Source organism: Sciurus carolinensis, chromosome 13 (assembly GCF_902686445.1).
Source record: "Sciurus carolinensis chromosome 13, mSciCar1.2, whole genome shotgun sequence".
In the NCBI taxonomy this organism is placed as follows: Eukaryota; Metazoa; Chordata; class Mammalia; order Rodentia; family Sciuridae; genus Sciurus; species Sciurus carolinensis.
Genome location: NC_062225.1, coordinates 56,430,568 through 56,451,609, shown reverse-complemented (window position 1 = coordinate 56,451,609; position 21,042 = coordinate 56,430,568). Strand labels below are relative to the sequence as shown.

General features: G+C 46.7%; 1 protein-coding gene across 2 annotated transcripts in view; it reads left to right on the top strand.

Moving 5' to 3' along the window:
* Window positions 1-21,042, top strand: part of Prkce (protein kinase C epsilon) — a 466,464-nt gene that overhangs the window by 416,260 nt on the left and 29,162 nt on the right. For both annotated transcript variants that reach the window (XM_047522284.1, XM_047522285.1), the window contains exons 12-13: window positions 12,989-13,127; window positions 17,507-17,695. In XM_047522284.1, the coding sequence (XP_047378240.1) occupies window positions 12,989-13,127; window positions 17,507-17,695 (328 nt within the window). The remainder of the gene's footprint in view (window positions 1-12,988; window positions 13,128-17,506; window positions 17,696-21,042) is intronic.

Here is a 21,042-nt window from a genome sequence, read left to right as displayed (position 1 = left end):
CTCTTCTCTTCTCACATTATTCACCCTCTTCTTAGAAGATCTCTCCCAGACTCTCTCCAACCCAAGCCTTCACACGTAACCACCTGGTCAGAACATCCACCAGGATGTCTCAGAGGCACCTCGAACTGAGCATGTGCAGTCTGAACTACTAGTCCACCCTTCCCCTCATTGCAAAACCTGACCTCTCTGGTTCACAGTAGGTGCTCAGACAGTATTCACCAAATGGATCAAGGGAGGCTGTCTTTTTATTTCGCAAACTCCACCTTTGTGTCTTCCTTGATAAAGACGAGGAATCTTCTCAACCTGCCTCATCCCCAGGAGCCCGTGCATCCTCCTCACCTTTTAGCCCACAAATCTGAGCCCGGAAGACCATGTGTGGGCATGAGCACGGTCCCGCACCCTTCCTCGCTGGCATAGGCGCGGACGCGCACACGCACGCGCACACACACATTTCTGGTCAGCTGAAATGCACCACACGCTCTGAAAGCAAATACCTTCCCTGGCCAAATTAAACAAATACAAATGTGAGACTTCTTTTTTAAGAATAATAAAATCTGTTTTCTGTCCCTTCAGAGGTCAGTCCTTTTTCAGCCCCCTGGCCCTGCAGTAGGCCTCTGATATCCTCCAAGTAACTTGCGTGACCCTCCGTTTGCAGGAAGACGTGCCTTCCCTACATCCCCCCCGCAACTTGTGGGGAGTTACATTTGTGTTTCCTCAACTCTTTATCTGGGCTGGGGTGACCTGCACAGGGCTGACCACTCTCCTAGCACGTGGCTCCTTGTTGGCTGAACAGGGAAGATGTACACTAACTAGTTTTGGCAGCTTCTTCTCCTGACCAAGGAGCTTTTTTGGTTTTCCTGTCCGGGAATTCTGGCCCCTGCATCAGGTTCTAAAGACCACTTCCGGCGGGCTCCAAGCACGCGCCCTGAAAGGTTACTCTTGGTCCTTCCACTGTAGTGCGCTCGCTGTGATGACAGTGTCAGCTAGACTAAGAACTGCATGTCACGGGGCCCAAACAAGGCGAGGCCAGCGGCTGTGCCTTCTAAGGCAGTGATGATGTCCTGTTTGTCCCTCTGCTGCAGAGATCCCCATCCCCAGTGCCCTGGCCTCATGTCCCTGTCTCCTTCCAGACCCTAGGCCCCTCCTTGAGGATAGGAATTATGTCTTCTTTCTTAGTATCTTTAAGGTTTAGCAGAACAGACTCAGAGTAGAAACTCAGTTAATACTGTGGAATTATTACACAGTAGGGCCAAGTAGGTAAGGAATGTGCCATTAACTAGACTGTCACTAGAACAGACTTAGTACAGGCTCTGCCGGTTACTTCTTCCTAGTGTTCAACGAACATTGAGTACCAGGCAGTTTGCAGGGCTCTGGGGACCCAGTTAAGAATACAAAGATGCAGTCCCTGTTCTCTTGGGGTTCATGTGAGGAAACCAATAACACTTCAGGAGATAAGCAAGCAGAGTAAGTACAAGATGCCATTCGTGCCATGAAGGAGTGACCAAGGTGCTGTGGCTGAGATTAAGTAATGGGTGGGGTGGAGTCCTTTAGAGAGAGTGATCAAGAGAGGCATCTTTAAGGATCTAGCGGAGACCGGAACAAGGAGGGTTCTGTCCTCTAGGGAGAGAGAACTGTGCTGTGGTAAAGGTCTCAAGGCAGGAAAGCACTTGGTGAGCCTGGGGAGCTGCCAGAGATCCACACGGTGGAGGGAAGAGGACAGCGGCACAGATCGGCAGGGAGACGAGCCAGGCCCCAGGCTAGAATTAAGGAACTTTAACTCCACGCTGCCTGCCATGGACACTGCTGCAGGGTTAGCAGAGGAGTCACGGTTGCTCGGGGCCTTTCCTGAGTACAAAGGGGTGAATGCAGAGGATGCAAGAGAACGCCAGATTTGACCATCTCTGATGGTTTTGACCTCGGTTTAATCATTTCAATAATAATGTTTAAATTGTTCCATGTGTTTTCTGGAAATATGTGTCTGCCCGGGGCCCTGGTCTGAGAATTCGCCTCTCTCCCCCCTTATTCCTTCATCCACTTGACCTACCTGTACTGAGTGCTGGACTACACTGGGCACTATGGCAGTTCAGAGGCCCTCTTCTTGTGGCGTGGTCTATCATGGGAGACCGACACATAGTGGGGCCAATCATCAGGGTAGGAGACAGGAACCAGCCAAAAGTCTGCCAGCCCCTAATTGGGATTGTAAGGGGACATGGTGCCATGTTCATGGAGACTGTAAAGGTCCCTCACGCCACACTAGAAACCAGGTTCCTGGGGCACCATTGAAGATACAAGAAAGAGATAGCATCGCCTGATTTTCATTTTTTATTAAAAGGCCCGCTGGCAAAGGTTTGCTCCAAGGTGGAAAGGAAACATTTGATGATCGAGAGCCAGGGTTGCAGGTCCGAGCTTCATGAACTCTAGCTGCATGCACTTACCAGGATCAAAGCCTGGAAGGGTCCTTGGGGATTAACTCATGCAGTCTTATCTTCAAGGACAATAATGCTCAGGGAAGCTACTTGCTTGGGATCACTTCTGTCCTTGGCTCCAGTCTATATTCTGAGCTGCTGTTTTGATGAGTAAGTTGACTGATGGTTTAGGGGTGTGGGGGACCAGGTATGGGTGTCATAATTCTTCTAAGGGCTATAAGTCAATGCCTATCTCCCATTAGTGGGGGTCAGGAATTTATCCAGGAATATTAAGGATAAGAATGTGCTATGGGTTTAAAAAAATAAATTGTATAATCATGCAATCAGATAAGTTATTCTGCAGTGATTCCAAGTTGTAATGCCAAGGTACAGCCCCAGGCTATTTATTTTGGCTGTAAACTGGGTTGCTGCTTGACACCTCAGGTTCCCAGCTGTTGGTGTAATGGCTGAATGTCTGCTCTCCCCAGATAAGAGGCCATCTGGTGAAAATAGCCCTGTCTAGCTTATCAGTTACATCTTATAAGCATACTGCCACGAGTCAGGAGCAACTACCATATTAACAGCAGCAACTGTGCTCTCTGTCCCACAAAAGGGCAGAGTGTGGATGCAACATTTTTTTTTCTCCTCAGGCAACATAGCAGAGTGTTTAAGAACATGGAAGTGTTGTGAGGAAGGACTGACTGTCACTATTCACCACCTGTGTGTCTGGGACCAGTTAAATAACTCCTCAGACCTTTTTTCCTCACCTAGAAAATGGGGATAATACACATCCTACTACAAGGGTCCAGTGCTACAGGCCTCTACTTCTGGTTACTTGGAAGGATGAGGCAGGAAGATTACTTAGGCCTAGGAGTTCAAGGCCAGCCTGAAGAACACATCACCTTCATCTCTAAAAACTATAATCATTATTATCCTGCCAGATTCGTGGAGTCTTTGTTGAATTAAATGAGAGAATACTGAACCTGGCATAAAAAGGAGTTGGGGAAAATTTTATAAAGGAAGTTATTATTTTATTCCTAAATGATTGAGTTTTTCCTGTGAAAAGACTTAGGGAAGATTTTCCCTGTAGACTGGCCCATATGAAAAACTGCCCTCAGCTCAGCTCTGTAGTGGGGAATCTAAAAATCATTTGTCTTGGGCTTTGAAACAAATTGTGATTTTGCATTTTTTCCCTCTTTGGTCCTGGTGATAAAACCCAGGGGCTCTTTGCCACTGAGCAACATCCCCAGTCCTTTTTATGTTTTATTTTGAGACAGGGTTTCACTAAGTTGCCTAGGACCTCGCTGCTAAGTTACTGAGGCTGGCCTCAAACTTGTGATCCTCCTACTTCAGCCTCCCAGGTTGCTGGGATTACAGGCATGTGCCACCGTTCCTGGTTGTGCTTTTGCTTTTGATGGAGAGACAATAGATCTATCTTGCTTGCCTTCTTGGTTGGCCTAGGATGGTTTCTGAGAGATTCAGCTTTCCTTGGGGGCAGGATCCCTGCCACAGAGGAAGGGTGCATTTAGCAATGCCACAACATTGAAGGGAATCTGACTGTATATTTCTTTTGAATGTATTGATTGTTGAATATGAAGGTCTTTGGTATCATCTGCCAAAAACAACCCCATTCCTATCTGATTAGCCACCCTCATTCACGAAGTCTCCACTATTTGTCCAAAAGTGGCCAAGTTTCTTTATAACCTCCCTCAAGGGCCTGTGCTCTGGCAACCCAAGTACTTGACATCCCTGAAGTAATTTTCTGATCTTTTATCTTCAAGTAACTGAAGGAATTTGCTCTCATGTACGTGGCTCTCAGGTTGAGATTTGTGGAACTAAAGTGCAGTGGGGACTGAGGCATTAAAATACAGGTCCTGGGTGAAGACCACAGGCACATATGAGTCTCTTCTTTCATGATGAATTTTTGAGTCATGCAAAAAGATTTTTTTTCCATTTTTTTCTGATATGTTAAGGGCCTCACGCACCAACCCTTTGCTAAGTGCTGTGTGGTTTACTGAAGAGTTCCCTGGCCCTTACTCTTGAGGCGTCTAGCATCAAATTTGGAAACTATAGTTGCCCAAATTGAGAAAGGATGTGTTCAGAAAAGATGTGATGGCCGAGCTGTGGAGTGGGGAAAGCAGGGCTCCACTGAATGTCTGAAGCTCAGGTCCTGGCTCACTTCACTAAAGTGGGCTTATTCACTGCCACCGCCACCCCTGGAGATCCCAGTTGATAACATGTGGTAGCCACTCCCAGGACAGAGATCTCAGGCCTAAGTGGGTTATTAAGTGTCTGAAAGCTGTCACATCCATCCTGGTTATTTGCACCTGTGTGGCTCCACTGCCACCCCCACCCCAACCCCAGACTCCCACCTTTACTTTCTTCCTAGGGAACTTCATGTTCTCATGCATGCATGGTGGGGGATGTTGTTCCATGATTTTGTTACAGCTAGACTAAAGTCTAGTACATCTCTCTCTTTCTCTCTCCCTCTTCCTCTCATCTATCTTGGTGGCTCATACCAAATAGGAGATACTAAATATTTTTCAAAAATGAAGAGTCATTAGGGATTTAGTGACTTTTCCTGGCATGGGATCCATATTTTAAGAAAAGATTTTTAGAGACCCCTGGAGAAGGCAGAATTTCTGAGGAACTACATGTATCAAGCACTATATTAGAGCTTTTACACAGGTTATGTCATTCAATCCTGGCCATAGAACCCCCATTTAACAAATAAGGAACCTGAGTCTCATCGGTATTTCAGACCAACTCACCGTTAACCAACTAGGAAGCAGCGGAGTTAGGAGTCCAGTTCAGAATTGCCCCTGAACACTGGGAAGAGGTAGGGGTCCCACTGTGCATCTCGGATCACACATAGGTGTTAACCACTTCTTGTGTATATACCACTGTCACAGATTAGACACACACACAGCCACAACTGGGAGGCAGGTGTTAGAAGCCAAGATATATAGTTCAAATCATTCTAGACACGTTGCTAGAGAGCTCAGCAGTTGGTTTCTTGTTATATTAAAAGTATACTTCACCGGGCACAGTAGCACGCATCTATAATCCCAGCGGCTCAGGAGGCTGAGGCAGGAGGATCTTGAGTTCAAAGCCAACCTCAGCAAAAGTGAGATGCTAAGCAACTCAGTGAGACCCTATCTCTAAATAAAATACAAAATAGGGCCAGGGATGTGGCTCAGGGGTCAAGTACCCCTGAGTTCATTCCCCAGTACTTACCCCACCTCAAAAAAAAAAGCAGACTTCTGGGGATGTATCTCAGTGGGTGGAGCACAATTGGCATGCATGAGGCCCTGAGTTCAGTTCCCAGCATCCCCTGCGCCCCACACAGCATGCTTTTGTTAAAAACGCTGTCTGACCTACCCCTGATCCCATTCCACCTCCAATACATGTCTCTGATGTTACCTTACACACCCGTTCTCCCTCATTATAGGCCCTTTTCCCCCTCCCTCACAGCAAATTCCTTTTAGGGACCTTTGTTTTTACCCACAGTCCTTTTTTTCCCTTTCCCACCCCAATAAAGTAGCAAGGACAGTTGGTCTTAGAAGTCCATTTTTTTCCCCCTGAAACTAACTGCTAGGTTTTTTTTTCCCTTTCTCAGATAGGTTTTATAGAATGTTTTTAGTACCCTGTTGAGGGAATTTCCTTTCTTGACGTCTTTTGGTTTTCTGGAAGAGGTCTGCACTCCTGCCCCAGGGGAGCCTGGGTCCTGCCATCCTGCCTCTAAATCAATCCTTCCTTGTCAGCGGCTGTGATCTCTCGGCCTCTGTGGTTCCCTTCTCACCACGGTCTTCTTTTCCCAGCCCAAAGGAATTTGGGTCCAAACATCACATAGAGATTTCCAACTCATGCAGCTTCCATTTTATCAAAGGCTCTCTCTCTCTCTCTCTCTCTCTCTCTCTCTCTCTCTCTCTCTCACACACACACACACACACACACACACACACACACACACACACACACCCAGCAGTAGTAGTCGCCTGGGACAGACCAGTGCTGCCTCTTCCCAACCATGTGACCTCAGGCAAGGTGGCTGTTCTGAGCCTCAGTTTTCTCATATATTTTAAAAGTTGGGTTAATGATGCCAGATGTTGGCAAGATTGATCTAGTCAGGATTCCTGACTCCTGGGGACTAAACGATGGAACATACTCTAGACAAATGTACCTTTCCTTTTTGCCAAAGCATTGCTTCCAAATCTCTATTTGGCTTAATGATCTGGGCCAGGCCATCTTGGAACCTTGATCATGCTTATGACTTAGGTTAGAATGGTGTTTGTCAACGAGAGACCTGCAAGGAATGTTTGACAATGTCTCAGTGCAACGGGAGGTCAGTACTAACATTTACTACAGAGGCCAGTGATGCTACTAAGATCCTGCAGAGTATAGGACAGCCCCACAGCAAAGAAGTATCTAGTCCCAAATGTCAGTCTGGCCCCAGTGCGCCAAGGTTGAGAAACCTGGGCTGGAGAGATGCTGAAGAGTCTGCTGTCAGTCTCTTGCCCACAGCCCATAGCTCACTCATGTGGCTCTCTGGCAGCTGGGGAGGAAGTGTGTTTCCATGGAAGTTCTCATAAGTCTTTAGTCTAGTGGAGAGTACAGTAAGGTAGCTGTTGATCCAGGTGACAAGCAACAAAGACTATGATTAAGACATTCTGTCTGAGGGAAAATGTTCCTAAATTTGGGACTACTAAAGATACTTACTATCACTATTATTATTTAGTATTGTTCTTGAGATGCCAGTCAATACAGAGAAGGTAAATGAATCAAAAATGTAAATACTGAAAAGGAAAAGATGAAATGATCACTAGTTGCAGATAATCTGAAAAATCCAGAAGAAGCAATTGGAAAATTACTTCACAAAAATAAAGAGAATTCAGTAAGTGGTAGGACAAAAGAATGATAAACGGAAATCAATAGCTATCATATTCATATGTGACCAGCTGAAAGATCTAATAAAAGAAATGACCCCATTTATGATAGAAATTTAAAATATAAAATAATAGTTTGGACTATTTAGAAGTAGGTTTAGGTAGAATTAATATAAACTCCAAGCAATGGTGCTTTCAATAAGATACAAGGTTTTTTCTTTTTCATATGAAAGTCATAGGATCCTTCCTAGGGCTTAATCTCTTTTTCTCTACTATGGCCGAGGTAGTGGCTAAGACCAGGCATTATAGCCTTATTCAGGACACAGGAGAGAGGAAGGAAAGAGCAAGAGGGCCTTCCTTTTAAGGAAACTGCCACATGTCGGATTGGCGGGAACTTAGTCACATAACCACACCGAGCTCCACGGGAGCCTTTTTAATTTTAGTTTATAGCTGCATGGCTATGTGCATGGCTTTAAAAGGGTGGAGGGGAAACCCCTCAACATTCTCTTACTAAGGAAGGAAGTGAGAATGGATATTGGGACAACCAACAATCTGCCATAAAATGTGACAAGAAATGCCAAGTTCTATACCAGAGAATTTTTAAATGCTACTAAAGGACACAGATAAGACTTGAGCAAATGGAAAGATAAACAATATTATTGGATAGGAAGACTTAACATCATGAAAATATCAATTCTCCCTGGGTTAATTTATAACTTTAGATGTGTTCCCAATAAAAACAGCACCAGGATTTCTTTTTAACTAGACAAATGATTCTAAAGTTCATATGGGAAAATAAACAAGTAAGAATAGCCAAGAAATTTTGAAAAAGAAGAAGAAAAGGACCAGTGCTGTTAGGTGTTAAAACATTGTAATCCTACAAAAATTAAAGTGTGTATAGAGCAATGTGATAGAATAAATGGTACAGAAAAAAATACAAGTGCATAAGAGGATTTGACATGAAGACTTAATTAAGGTGACATTTCCATCAATGAGGAAATGATGAACTATTCAACACCTGGGATTGTTTCCAGATACCTGGAAACAAAGTTGAATATATCCCTCACACCTTTTATCAGAACAAATTCCAAATGCATCAGAAACTTGAACTTATAAAATGAAAGCAAAAGTAACTAGGAGGAACCTTGAGAAAATGCTTTTATAGCTTTGAAATGGGTGAAATCTTTCAAGTTAAGACATACGATCCAAGAACCATAAAATAAAGCATCCATTCAATTACATAAAAGTAAATAATATCACCAAAACCACCATAAGCCATGTCAAAAGTCAAACAATAAACTAGAGAAAGTGTTTGCAACTCTTATCCTGTACAAAGTTTGTTTCCTAATATAGAAAGAGCTTCTAAAAATCAGTAAGAAACAAACACCGCAAAAGGAAAATGTAGCAACAAATAAGTCATGGGAAAGAAATACGGTTCTCATTTAAAGATATGAAAAAATGCTCAGACTTAACAGAGAAACTTAAGAGTATACTGAGGTGCTGTTTTCACCTGACATACTGCCTAAACTGGACAACATACCATGTTGGCAAGAATGTGGAGAAACAGGCCCTTGCACATATTGCTGATGGGAGTATACATCTTTCAGCCCCAAAGGAGAGCAGTTGGGTAACATCCACTGATGTGCACATTCTTGCAGTAGTTAATTCAGAATTTCTTGTCTAGTAAATGTGTATGATTCCTTGGTACACATGCAAAATACCATATGCATGAGGTTATTCATGGCAACACTATAATGGCATTTTAGAAATATCCCAAATGTTCCCCAGTAAAAATAGTGAAACATTATATGGCCATAAAATAAAGAACTAGGAGGCTCTTTATGTGCCTAGATAAAAAGATCTCCAATACAGATCAAGCAAAAAAAGTAAGGCTCCCCATGCAGTAAGCACTATTTTATTAAAAATGGGGAAATGAATGTATTTTCACATTTTTCTTATTTATGCATAAATTATGACTGAGAGGATACACAAGAAATGAATAAAAACAAGTGTAAGGAAGAGAGAGAGGTATCTAAAGAATAGATGGAAGAAAAGTATTATTATCTTCTCTTTGATACTTTTGTGGGTTTTTTTTTTTTTTTAAGCACAATAATGTATGACCTACTGGAAAAACAAAACTTGAATGAAACTATTAATAGATAAATGGAATAAGTAAAGGTCACAATGGTTTATATATAGGGAAAGAGATGTTGCTGGATTTTATTGTATCCCTTCTATAAAAAAAAAAATGAGCCCACTCCTTAAAAATGTCCCATGCCTCAAAAATGCCCTCGTATTTGATGACTGAGTAGACAGGGACTAATATCTAGGCAGTTGTCTCTCTGAAAGCTGTCAGTCAACAAGTTTGCTGAGTACCTACTATGTGCCTGGCCATGTCCTAAGTGCCTGGGAACTTGCAGGCAGGTAAGACCACCCACCCTGCCGTTAAGCCGGATCTCAGAGTAGGAGTAGGCAAGGCTGGGGTACCCCTGTTCCCAACTCTCCTCCCCAGGGAGGCCTAAGGGTCCCTTTTGAAGAGGCAGCACTAAACACCTTGGACTCCTGGGGAAGGACTAGGAAGTGGAAAACCAAGGATCCTGGGGCAGCCGTGCTGGTGAGAGTGGAGGCAAACATTGGTGACCACAGGGCAGTGGCACCAACTCCTTCCAGCAGTCTAGCAGTCTTTGTCCTCTGCCCCCTGGGAGGGAAGATCCCAGAGGAACGAACAATCTCCTTTTCTTATTGCTTAATTTTATTTATTTTTATTTTTACAGACTGCATTTTGATACAAGACCCCACAGAGGAACAGAGTTTAATAAAATCCTCTCTGGTGTCCAGGGGTTTTTCAAGCTGCACTATTTTTTTTTTCTGTCACATACAAAAAGGAATAGAAGTCATTAAATCTTCCATAGGTGGTGTTTTTGTGTAGGAGTTAGAGTTTTGAGGAAATTCAGGTGGCAGAGAGGGAATGGAGGAAATGGCAAGAGGTGGGATTTCAGTCATTGGGAGCAGGAGAGCAGGAAGAAGTGTTTGGGACTGGAGCCTCCCTGGGGCACAGGGCAGGCACAGCCACCTGCAGACCATGCCAGCCGATGGTCATACCAGTCTGTCAGGTGGCCATTCCGGCTGTCGACTGGGGCAGCTTCTTCCCCAAGGAGAAGCAAGGGCAGGCAGTAAAGGGATGGTGTGCAGCTGGGCCACAAAGAAGAGAAGGCGGTGGGCAGAAATGGGATGCCCACCTTCCCTTTTTCCCTGAAAAGAGTAGGAACCTGAGCAGAGGGCTGTGCTCGTCCAGCAACCTGAGCCAGAACAGACTTGGGTTCAGGCCACCTTAGAATATTCTAATCTATCTCATTCATACGTCAATCAGAACAGAGCCTCCCCATGATGGACAAACACTTTAAAAGAGAGCATTTCATGGGCTGGTACTTGGGGCATTTTATCAAGTTAGGAGTGGTGGCTGTTGCTGGAGGAAGTTCACGCAGGTTGAGGCAAGAGGCGGTAAGATGCCAGCTTTCAGTGCAGAAGGTCCCTGGTAACCTTAAAAAAACAACTTGCCTTCTTCCCACTTCCGTTTACTTATTTGTGCAAGGATAAAGTAGCAGCAGAGTGTGCACTTCCTAACTCACAGTGGGATTCAGGGCATGAATGTTGATCACTGGGTGCTTTCCGCACATCAGGAAGCATTATTCTTGTTAATTCTACCATTAGTATCGCCATTGTGATTGTCACACGTGCCACATGGACCTTGGAAAGGCAATTTTGGATATTAGAGCACAAAGGGGCACTTGACTCAGCCCAAATGGTCAGCCTGCTGGCGATGGAACGTTGCAAGTGGGCAGACAGGACTCCCTCGAACTCAGACTCCTCCCACAGGAAGTGCATGGAGTGATATCAAAGACCTTCATCTTTCACACCATTTATCCCATTAGCCCTTCAAACAAGCCCACAAGCAAAGTGTGTTATTTTGGTTCAACAGATCGGGGAATGGCCCAGCAAGGTGACTTGACAGGGCTATGCCACCATTAGTGAAAACCCCCAGGACACCTGGATCCCAGCCCAGCATTTGTCCCTGCTTTCCTACCCCGAGCCAGAGCTGAGGCTCGGCCACACACAGTGGCAGGGCAGGGGTCAGGGCGCCTGGCCCCCATGGCTCAACTTGGTTGGGCTCACTGTTCTTTCTGTAGTTCACGAGCATTTGCTTAGAGCAGCACATTTTATGTGCTTTCTTCTTTCTCAGAGTCCCAGCTGTAAACGGAAACAGGGTCATGGAAGCAAAGCAGGCAGGTCTTAAAGCACTTCCTGCCCCACCTCTGCACTCGGGCCAGGGTCCCTGGTGGTGGCTGGAGTTCAAGTCCAAATGCCAGCAGGTCATGAGCACGGCCCTTCCTGCTCTCTGCATGCAGGAGAACGGGCATTCTTTGCAAGACCCCCTTCCAGCCCAGAGTGGCTGCTAAAGGAGACCCAGGGTGGGATTGTCCATCTGGACAGTCTGGATTCTTCTACAAGCCCAGGCCTGGGGTTTCCAGGCTTGGGTGGAGGGGAATTCTTACTTAGAACCCCAGGTTTCATAAATTCTTACACAGAACCCCAAAGTGTAAAATAGGACAGAGGGGAGTCATACTGGCTGAGGCTGACATAGCCCACATGGCCTTCACCTTCTACACAGAACCATCCATATCCTCTAGGCCTAGGTTATTGCAACCAGCATGCCTTCCTCCCCTCAGCCTGGAAGACTAAGGGTAAGCTCCTGTAGGTAAGGTGTCTGTTGCTTTGGGCATGGATTTCAGACCCCTCTTCCTGTCATTCAAGGCTCCCTGAGGTTGGTCCCAATTCACCTATTTTGCCTCACCATTTTCAGGGACCCAATTCTGGGTTCTCTTTAGCTCTTTTTGCATCTACCTCCTCTCCCTCCCACCTTCTGTCCCCATGGTCTATCTAAATCAAGCCTCTATCCAAACTTGAGTCACTGCTTCCTAGAAGCCCTCGCTGCCTGCACCAGCCATCTGTGCTCTCCCCCTCTGAAATCCAACGGCTCACATATTCAGGCTCTGCAAAAGTAGCACCTGAACCAGGTGCAGTGGTGCACACCTGTAATCCCCAGAGACTTGGGAGGTTGAGACAGGAGGAGGGCAAGTCCAAGGCCAGCTTCAGCAACTTAGTGAGGTGCTCAGCAACTTAGTGAGACAGCGTGTCAAAATAAAAAATCAAAAGAACTGGGGATGTAGCTCAGAGGTAGAGCGCCTCAGGGTTGAAACCCAGTTTAAAAACAAAATTGTGCCTGATTCTTCGGTGATGTTAATATGTATACTAATGTTAACGTATGTCAGCCTGATCGTCACACTGGTTAACTCATAAAAGATGGAAGATTAGCTGCTTCTTTCTCTCAAAGGAAGGTCTAAATAATATGAATTCAATGCCTGGCAGGGCTTCGATATATAGCTACTGACTGTAATCTGTTAAACTGCAATGGTCTTGATATGTTTCTGGGGTTGTGGAAGCTCCTCCCTCACTCGAGAAGAATGACAGCATCATCCATAGCCAACCAACCTGGACTGAGATTGATTTTGGGCAGGTCACCCCCATCAGGACTTTCTCTTCTAAAGATTTCCCTAGGATGTACATATCTCTTTAACTCAAGAAGACCCCACCAGGGTGAGTGAGGTATTAACCATGTGGCCTTGACCTGTCTTGCAGGGATTTGAAACTGGACAACATTCTTCTAGATGCAGAAGGTCACTGCAAGCTGGCCGACTTTGGGATGTGCAAGGAAGGGATTCTGAACGGCGTGACAACCACCACATTCTGTGGGACTCCTGATTACATAGCTCCCGAGGTAAGGCCCGTAAGCAAATGGCCACCTTCTCCTGGTGCCAGGACTAGGGCAGGGGCCCAACACCATGCCCTGGGGTCATCTAGTCATGCCAGGGGGGCTCTGGAAAACCAGGGTGGATTCCAGGAGGGAGAAAGGGGAAGGTAAAAGGTTCACTGATTTCTCAAAAAAGATGTGCTGGAGATTGGACCATGAAGGGTCAACTGAGACTAACAGGCCATTCCCTGTGTCTGGACAGGGTCTCACTGAACATCACTCCCCATCCTAGTCCCAGTCACCAATAAAACCAAGACTAAGGGAAATTTGTTGACTTGCATCATCGTTTTCACTTCTCAATAAGCACAATAAAAGAGCACCATAGAAAAAGGCAGCAATTTGTCTTATCAGCAGTGAAACCAGGAATCACTTGCCATTTCCACTGCAGTGTCAGATCCACATAGTGGGAATGCGGCGTGGAGTGGGAAGAGGACAATATAAGCAGAGATCAGAGACATTCATTTTTAGCCTCACCAATGGTTGCCTTGTATGAAAGTCGTTTGGGTATTTTTTGCTCATTTGCTTTAAGTCTTTCCAATCTTACCTAAACCAAGAGATACATGGTGTTTGTGGATGATTCAGATTTAAGCTAGACCATCGTGACACTTAATCAAAATGATCTTGATGACTCTGAGAAATGTAAGATGGGAAGGAAGCTCCAATCCCATTAAGCATTGCCCATGGTGGAGAGAGATTAGCACATTCAGATTTCATTTATTTCTAAGAGGCATTGTTTGAGCACCTGCTACACACAAAGCAGTGTTAGGGTAAAACATTGAGACATTGGTCCTTCTTCTAAGGGAACTTTTGGTCTAGTAGGAGTGACAGATAAGTCAACAGATAATTAAGCAGAATAAGTCAGTACATAAACAAGATGGTATCCTCAGGGTTTTGGGAGGGCTTTTTGGAACATCTGGAGGATGAACTGAATTGTAAAGAATAATGATTTCCTGTGACTGTAGGGGTGGGAGGGCATTCCTGAAAACAAGAGGATCAGAACAGAGGCCGAATTGTGGTGGAGGTTCAGTATCCCTGAACTCTGAATCCTTACAAAGCAGAATGTGTGTTTCTGATCTGGGTACTCCCAGGATTCAGCACACAAATCAGGTTCTTAGTAATGGTTTGTCAAATGAATGAATGGAAACTTGTGACATTTCAGCATGAGCAAAGGCCAAAGAATAAAAACACTTGGCTTTTTTAAGGAAAGTCAAATAGTATAGCCTGAGCAGAAGGTTCCTTAGCACTCATAATAATGAACAAGATTAGGTAAAGGACCTAAGACTATGGCTTGAGTCTATAGGATCTGAGGACCCACTAAGGGTTGTCCTGGCGGAAGGTCCTAATCAGAACTGTCCCAGGAAACCACAGTGCAGATCAGAAGACAGAGCAAGAGGGATAGATAGCTGAGAGTCTTCACAGGTCAGACCACAGCTGGGGAGGCCAGGGGAGGACCTGGAAGTGAGAATGGTGAGTTATAATAGTAGCTTCTCTTTAAGCCTAATATTTTAAGAGATCTAAACAGTAGCAATTTCAGTCTCTGATAGACTTTTCCCTTAGCAATAATACCAGGAATTCAACCTTCAAGAAGAAATACATGAAAGTAAGAACACTCCATTGGGACCTGCTTTTCTCATCTTCTTCATTTATTCTTTATCATGAAAATACTTGGTTCCTCTGAGTCCATGTCAGGACGGAAGGATTGACAACCCAGTGTAGTATTTAAGGACCCACCCAAGACAAACCTCACTTTATAATGGACTAAACAACCAGTCAGCCTCCATGCAAAGCACCCCACTCAGGAGACTCTGATGTGTGTCTTTAATGAGGCGCTGCCACTCTTCTTTCCCGCCCTGTCCAGCCTGCCCTCTGTGCAAAAAGCCATGACACCAGATTGGCAAACAATCCCTGGTCTTATGGCAGGCAAATCACAGCTGATAAAGAAGGGCATCACTGCATTTATCAAGGACTAGTGGAAAGATTAAACAAAATTATGCCTCCAAAGTTCTTCACATGGTGCCTGTCCCATTGTTAAGCCTTACCAGTGGCTCCATTATCTTCATTGTTGGATTATATAATGCGGCAAGAAAAACATGCCAGAATGCCCCCATGTGCCCTCGATCCCTTGATGAAGTCATGAAACTTTTAAGCCTTTGGTTCCTCATCTTTCAAATGGGAATCTTCACGTCTGCCCTGCCCATCTCAGCAGGCTGTTTTAATGAGATTAAAGCATGGGCGTGCTTCTGAAGGCACATTCTTTATTCAAATAGGAGAGGCAAACCCTGAAACCAGAGCCATCTTCTGAGGCGTCAGCTCTGCCCACAGCTTCTCTTCCCACTACGAACCCCTGGCTAGGCCCTCTGGCCCACCTCTCCTTTCTCCACGCCTGGCCCTGTTCCCCAGGAAGTGTCCGTCAGCCCTGGGCAACGCCTAGTGTCATTAGGCCCAACAGCTGCCCTCTCTCCTACCCCAGCTCTGACCCACTCCAGGGACTGGCTGCCAGGCCAGGTCCTCCCATAGCGTGCAAAGCCTTGCCCTCTCACCAGCCCCGTTGCTGACATGGTGATTAAGAAGCAGGTAATTAGAGCCAAGCACAGAAGACATTTTTTAAAAGATGCCACCCAGAACAAGAAGGCTCTGAAGGGGCTGGGGAGGGATAGATAGGACCACTCTGTGGTTCCCACAGCACCATCCTGTCTGAGCACCCACAAACCATGTAGAGGTCTTCTCACTACAGAGGTACAGACCCCAGCTGTCCCACCTCTCTGGGGCTAGAGTGTGGCCACCTTATCACCTAAAACCCCCTGAATCCAGGAGTTAACAAGGTACACCCAGAAGATGTACACAGTGGTAGATACAGAAATTATATATCATACAATATATATTCCTGAGTACTGGCATGGGCTGGTCATGGTGGTGGGCTCAGAAGAATGCTAGATCCCTCACTCTGGTGCTTTAGAGATGCCCTGGGGAGGCAACTGACCTTGAAAACAGAACTACAAATGCAGTAATATGTTTGAAGTGCTTACATATCTTACGACCAGCAGAGACTTAAGATGTCCTAAGATAGGCGAAAGAGCTGAGGAAATCCAGGAAAGCTTTTTGGAGGAGATAGGGCATAACCATGACCTTGAAGGACAGAAACTAGTAGTACAAATAAGCCAGGGTGAACCAGGTGGGGTGCTGGATCTCACGAGGTTGAGAAGGAGCTCCCTTTGACTTTGGAATAGAACTGATGGCTCCTGAGGATGGTGGGACCTGTAGATCTGACCTTACAGATACAATGCACTAACCACTTGGCAGTGAGACCAAAGGTACTATCACAGCAGATTATTAGTCCCAAATAATTTAGAGTTGACTGTGTTTTTTTACTTCTTTTTCATTCCAAATTGAGAAGATTCCTAAACTGCAACAAGTGTTTTAGATGTTTCTCCTCAAGTCTTTCTATTTACTCCCAAACTACTTAGGATTGCTCTAGAAGAATGTTTTAGCATATCATGTATGTATTTAACCTAAGTGATTTTGACTGTATACATTTGGACAGAGGAAAAGAGAGCACTAGTAAAACCAGTGGCCATTGTCAAAGACAAAGATGCACCAGACAATCAAAAAGATAATTGGACTCTGGCTATGGCAGTAAGGAGAACATTCATTCATGAGGCTGATCTCAAAGAAAAGGAAGGGGTCTGGGGCTTTTTAGAGACAGGTAAATGAAGATTCATCAGTAAATCTCATGGAAGCCATGAGGAACTACGGAGATGGGTCTATGTAGAGCAGAGTGGGTCCTTTGTGGATAGAAGACAAAGGATTTGGAGAGGCTTATTTTCTGTAATTTCCTTCCCAGGTGCACAGGGCACAGGTACATTTAACCTTGTTACCATTTAGGGAAGACTGAGATTCTGGCCACCTTTCCCCTGGAGCACTGAGCTTGCCAACGGGCTGCGTGTGAGATGGGGACCTGAATCGGCCACTCACAGCTTGCTGTGTCTCTCTCAGTGTGCATCTTGCTCTCCTGACCCTGATTTTAGTGTCAAGATAGGCCTTTTTAAAGGCATAACCCTGAATGCAAGTCAGGAACTTCATTTGAAGCTGAAAGAAACAGTCATTTGTTCCCACTGGAGGATAGACTATTGGAGAGATGACGGTCAACCTTGGACAAAGTGCATCCCAGACTCAGTTCTGAGTATACTGCTTTACCTGTCCCTTAGGTGACAGGGACAGGGCTCCACACTGTGGAGGAGTGAGTCAGAAATGAAGATGCAGACCTCCCCAGGGGCATTGGTGGCAGGGGTGTTGCACTTGGGGGGACATTCTTTGGTGGTCCCTGATGTTGCCTGTTTCCTGAGCAGATCCTGCAGGAGTTGGAATATGGCCCCTCAGTGGACTGGTGGGCCCTCGGGGTGCTGATGTACGAGATGATGGCTGGGCAGCCCCCCTTTGAGGCTGACAACGAGGACGACCTGTTTGAGTCCATCCTGCATGATGATGTGCTGTACCCCGTCTGGCTCAGCAAGGAGGCCGTCAGCATCTTGAAAGCCGTGAGTCACTGCCCTTGACCTGCTCCCGGGGGCTCCTTGCCCTACACACACACATGTGTGCGCACACTCCCCCCACCTCGTCTCACCACTGGATGGGAGAAGAGTTAGGCCAGCCCCCGTGGGGAGTTCAGGCAGGGTTCAGACACTGCTGTAGAGAATGGGGCCTGGGACATTTGCTTTGCTGGGAAAGGGACAGCGTGTGTGTGTGTGTGTTTCCTGAGATGGTACACTATGTGCATCTGTGTCCCCCAGCATCTCAGAGGAACAGATCCAGCCCAGCCCAGGTCATCCCCTCTGCGCCTCACACTTGAGCTAGGGCCTTCTGTTTCTCTGCCACCAGAGGCCTGTCTGCATTGAAGTCTCCTCTGGAAAAGAGAGAGGAGCAAAGGGCAGGGAGAACAGCCCCAGCTGGTGTCCACGACAGCATCACTGTGGCTAAGTAGCCAACCAGACTAGATGGTGTCCACTCAAGATCCAGGCAGCCATGCTGGAGTCAGACACAGCAGAGTCTGTCCCTGCCTTGCCAATGACCCCTCACGTGTGCAAACACTCTACTTTCTCAAGACAGCCATTTCTGCAATGTAATGACATTTGTACTGGGTCAAGTAAGTGACATTCCCTCAGTGCAGGGATGGCAACCAGTTTGCCCAAGGTCACCCTGAGGCAGGGCCAGGTTGACAGCCCTGGAACCTCGACTTCTAGTCCCGTCTTCTCTCTTCCATCAGGATGCCCCAAAGCACAGTAGCTTACAGTTCACATTCACAAAATCTGCCAGATTCAAAAACCCTTCATTTCATTATTTGCTTTTCTTGTTTTTTTGATGACTCCTAATCTTTACTTAATTATACATATTTTACAAAGAAAATTATTAGCCACTATAATAGATGGAAAATCAGTATCCCTTGTCTCAATTCACTAACATAAGTCATAGATGAAAATTTTAACAAGACGTAAAATCCTTCCGCAGGTTTCTGGAGGCACACACATCTTCTGCCTACATGGCCTCACCCCTCACTCCTCCTGGGCCTCCTGTGGCTCCCTGTGACCCCAGGACCCCTGGCTGGGGAGCCTCCCTGCCACGTTCACTGACTCAGCTGAGTTCCTCTGTATTAAAGCCCTCTTTGTCCTTGTCCCCTGGCACTTGGCCCTGGTCTGCCGGGCATTTGGGCAGCTTCTCCACTCCTTTGCTGCCTCTTCATGGCTGTCCCTTCATGTGGGGACATATCAGTGAATGTTTTCAAGTGCGGACCCAACGGCACCTTCTCAAGGAGGCTACTCTGTCCTCCCCAGTCCTTGAAAAATTAAAACTTCCCCTCTTCTCCCTCCCCTCTCTCTGCTCCATTTATTCCTGATAGCATTTCCCACCTTCCAGTATTCTCTATAAATTATGTATTGGGGTTGTTTTTATGTGTATCACTTTCCTTCCACAAGAAGGTAAGCTCCACGGGGGCAGGAGTTTTGTCACCTTGTTTCCCAGCTGCACTGAGGCCTGAGAACAGTGCCTGGCACACTGCAGGTAGCTTCTTTGACACACCGAAGGCAGCAGTGCTTAGTGCTCTGCTTCTTGCTTTCGCCACGGGCTGCAAAGTTAAATGCCAACAAAGACCAAGCGCGTGACCTAGACTTGGTCGGCAGCAGAGTAAGCTGGGGAGCACTCGCCCATCTCAGGGGTGTCCACTCCCCCATCTCAGGGGTGTCCACTCCCGGGCTCCAGCATGTTGTCACCCTGAACAATGAGGCACTCACATTGCCAGATATGGCTTTCAAAGCCTGAAATTCAGATTTTTATGTAAAAATCTCTCCGTGTTAAATGATTATAACTCGTTCCATTAGAAGAAAGGTGGGAGCCGAAGCAAACCCGTCCCTGGTCACTGTGGAGAGCCAGTCTTCGGCCCCTGCCCTTACTAGTTCCTTGCCGATGTCACTCATTAGCTCATTGTATCCCTTCATGAATGAAGTCTGTCATGCATGGCTGTTTTCTAAGGACGGAGCCCTGGTCCCTCTCTGCCCCCGGCTCCCCCACAGCCCAGCGCTCTCCCCTTTCCCCCGTGCCCTGCGCCAGCATCTGTGAAGCCCGCAGCTCAGGGGTATGTCCCTGCCAGACCCACATCCAGTCTCCAGGCCTGTGTCCTCAGTCCCCTCTCGACACCCCCACCCAGCTGTCCAGAGGCCCCTCACATTCACTGCAACTCCAAACTGAGCTCATGATGACCCCCCTCGAACCTGCTCACTCCCAAGCTCCTCGGCTCAGCCAATGACACCCCACGCTCCTGCCTGCATGGCTGGAAAGGTGGGCGCTCTGCTTGACGTCACCTTCTCTCCTCCGACAGCTAGTCCATCGAGGCCATTCTCCTTCCGAAAGTGTTCCATTCTGGTCCCCTTCCTCCGTCCTCCGCCTCCACCTCTGGAGACCAAGCTGTGGTCACTTGTCTCTTGGGAAACATGGGGTCTCCACATGGGGTCCCCTGCTGCTTCTTTGCCATCTCCGTACCGCAAGCATCTTGTGCCTCATGCCCTATTTAAAATTCAGCCATGACCCATATCCTCAGTGAAGCCTCCAAGGTCACACAGGGGGCCCTTTCTGCTGCTCCGCCGTCCCCCAAGGGCTCTGCTCTGGCACATTGGCCTGAGTGCATGTCCTTTCCTGCTCTGCCCTCTGCAGCCATCCTTCTCCCTGTCTGCTCTCTGCCTCCCCCTTTGGCCTGGGTACTTCTTGCACCTCCTTCAGGTTCCATTCTCAGTGTTGCTTCCTCAGGGAACCCTTTGCCGACTTCCCTGCTTCAGAGAGGCCCCTCCCCATTACAAGCTGGCAGCCTGATGGGCTTCTCCTGTGCCATTCATCACAGTTAATCGGTTCTCTTGGGTAATTACTGGTGTCTCTCAGCCTCCCTTACCCTTCTGCATGCTCCAGGAGGACAGAGAGAGTGTCTCTTGCATCCTCAAGTGATGGTATCCCCCTCACTCATCCCAGCACCTGGTGAAGAATGGAGACTGGCACGTTGGTAGGAAGGAGAGGGGATCTTCAAGGACAAGTCCTGAGCACCTGCCAGGCCAGCACTCAGTTAGTACCCAATGGGACTCTGGCGGCCTCACTTCTCTCCAGCCTCTTCCACGTTGACTTCCCTCCAGGAGCCTTTGGCAGGATGACCTCCCACAAGAGGGACTCTGGCTTAGGGGCTGGACTGTTCAGCTCGTCACACTGAATTCTGTTTCTTCCCCTAGTTTATATGTAGGGCTTTACTTGTGTCATGATTTGCTTACTGTTTGGAATAGGTAAGATGTTCACATGGTTTTTTTTCAAAAGGGAAAAGTAGAGAGTGGGATGCAGGGAAAATTCTCTGTCTCAT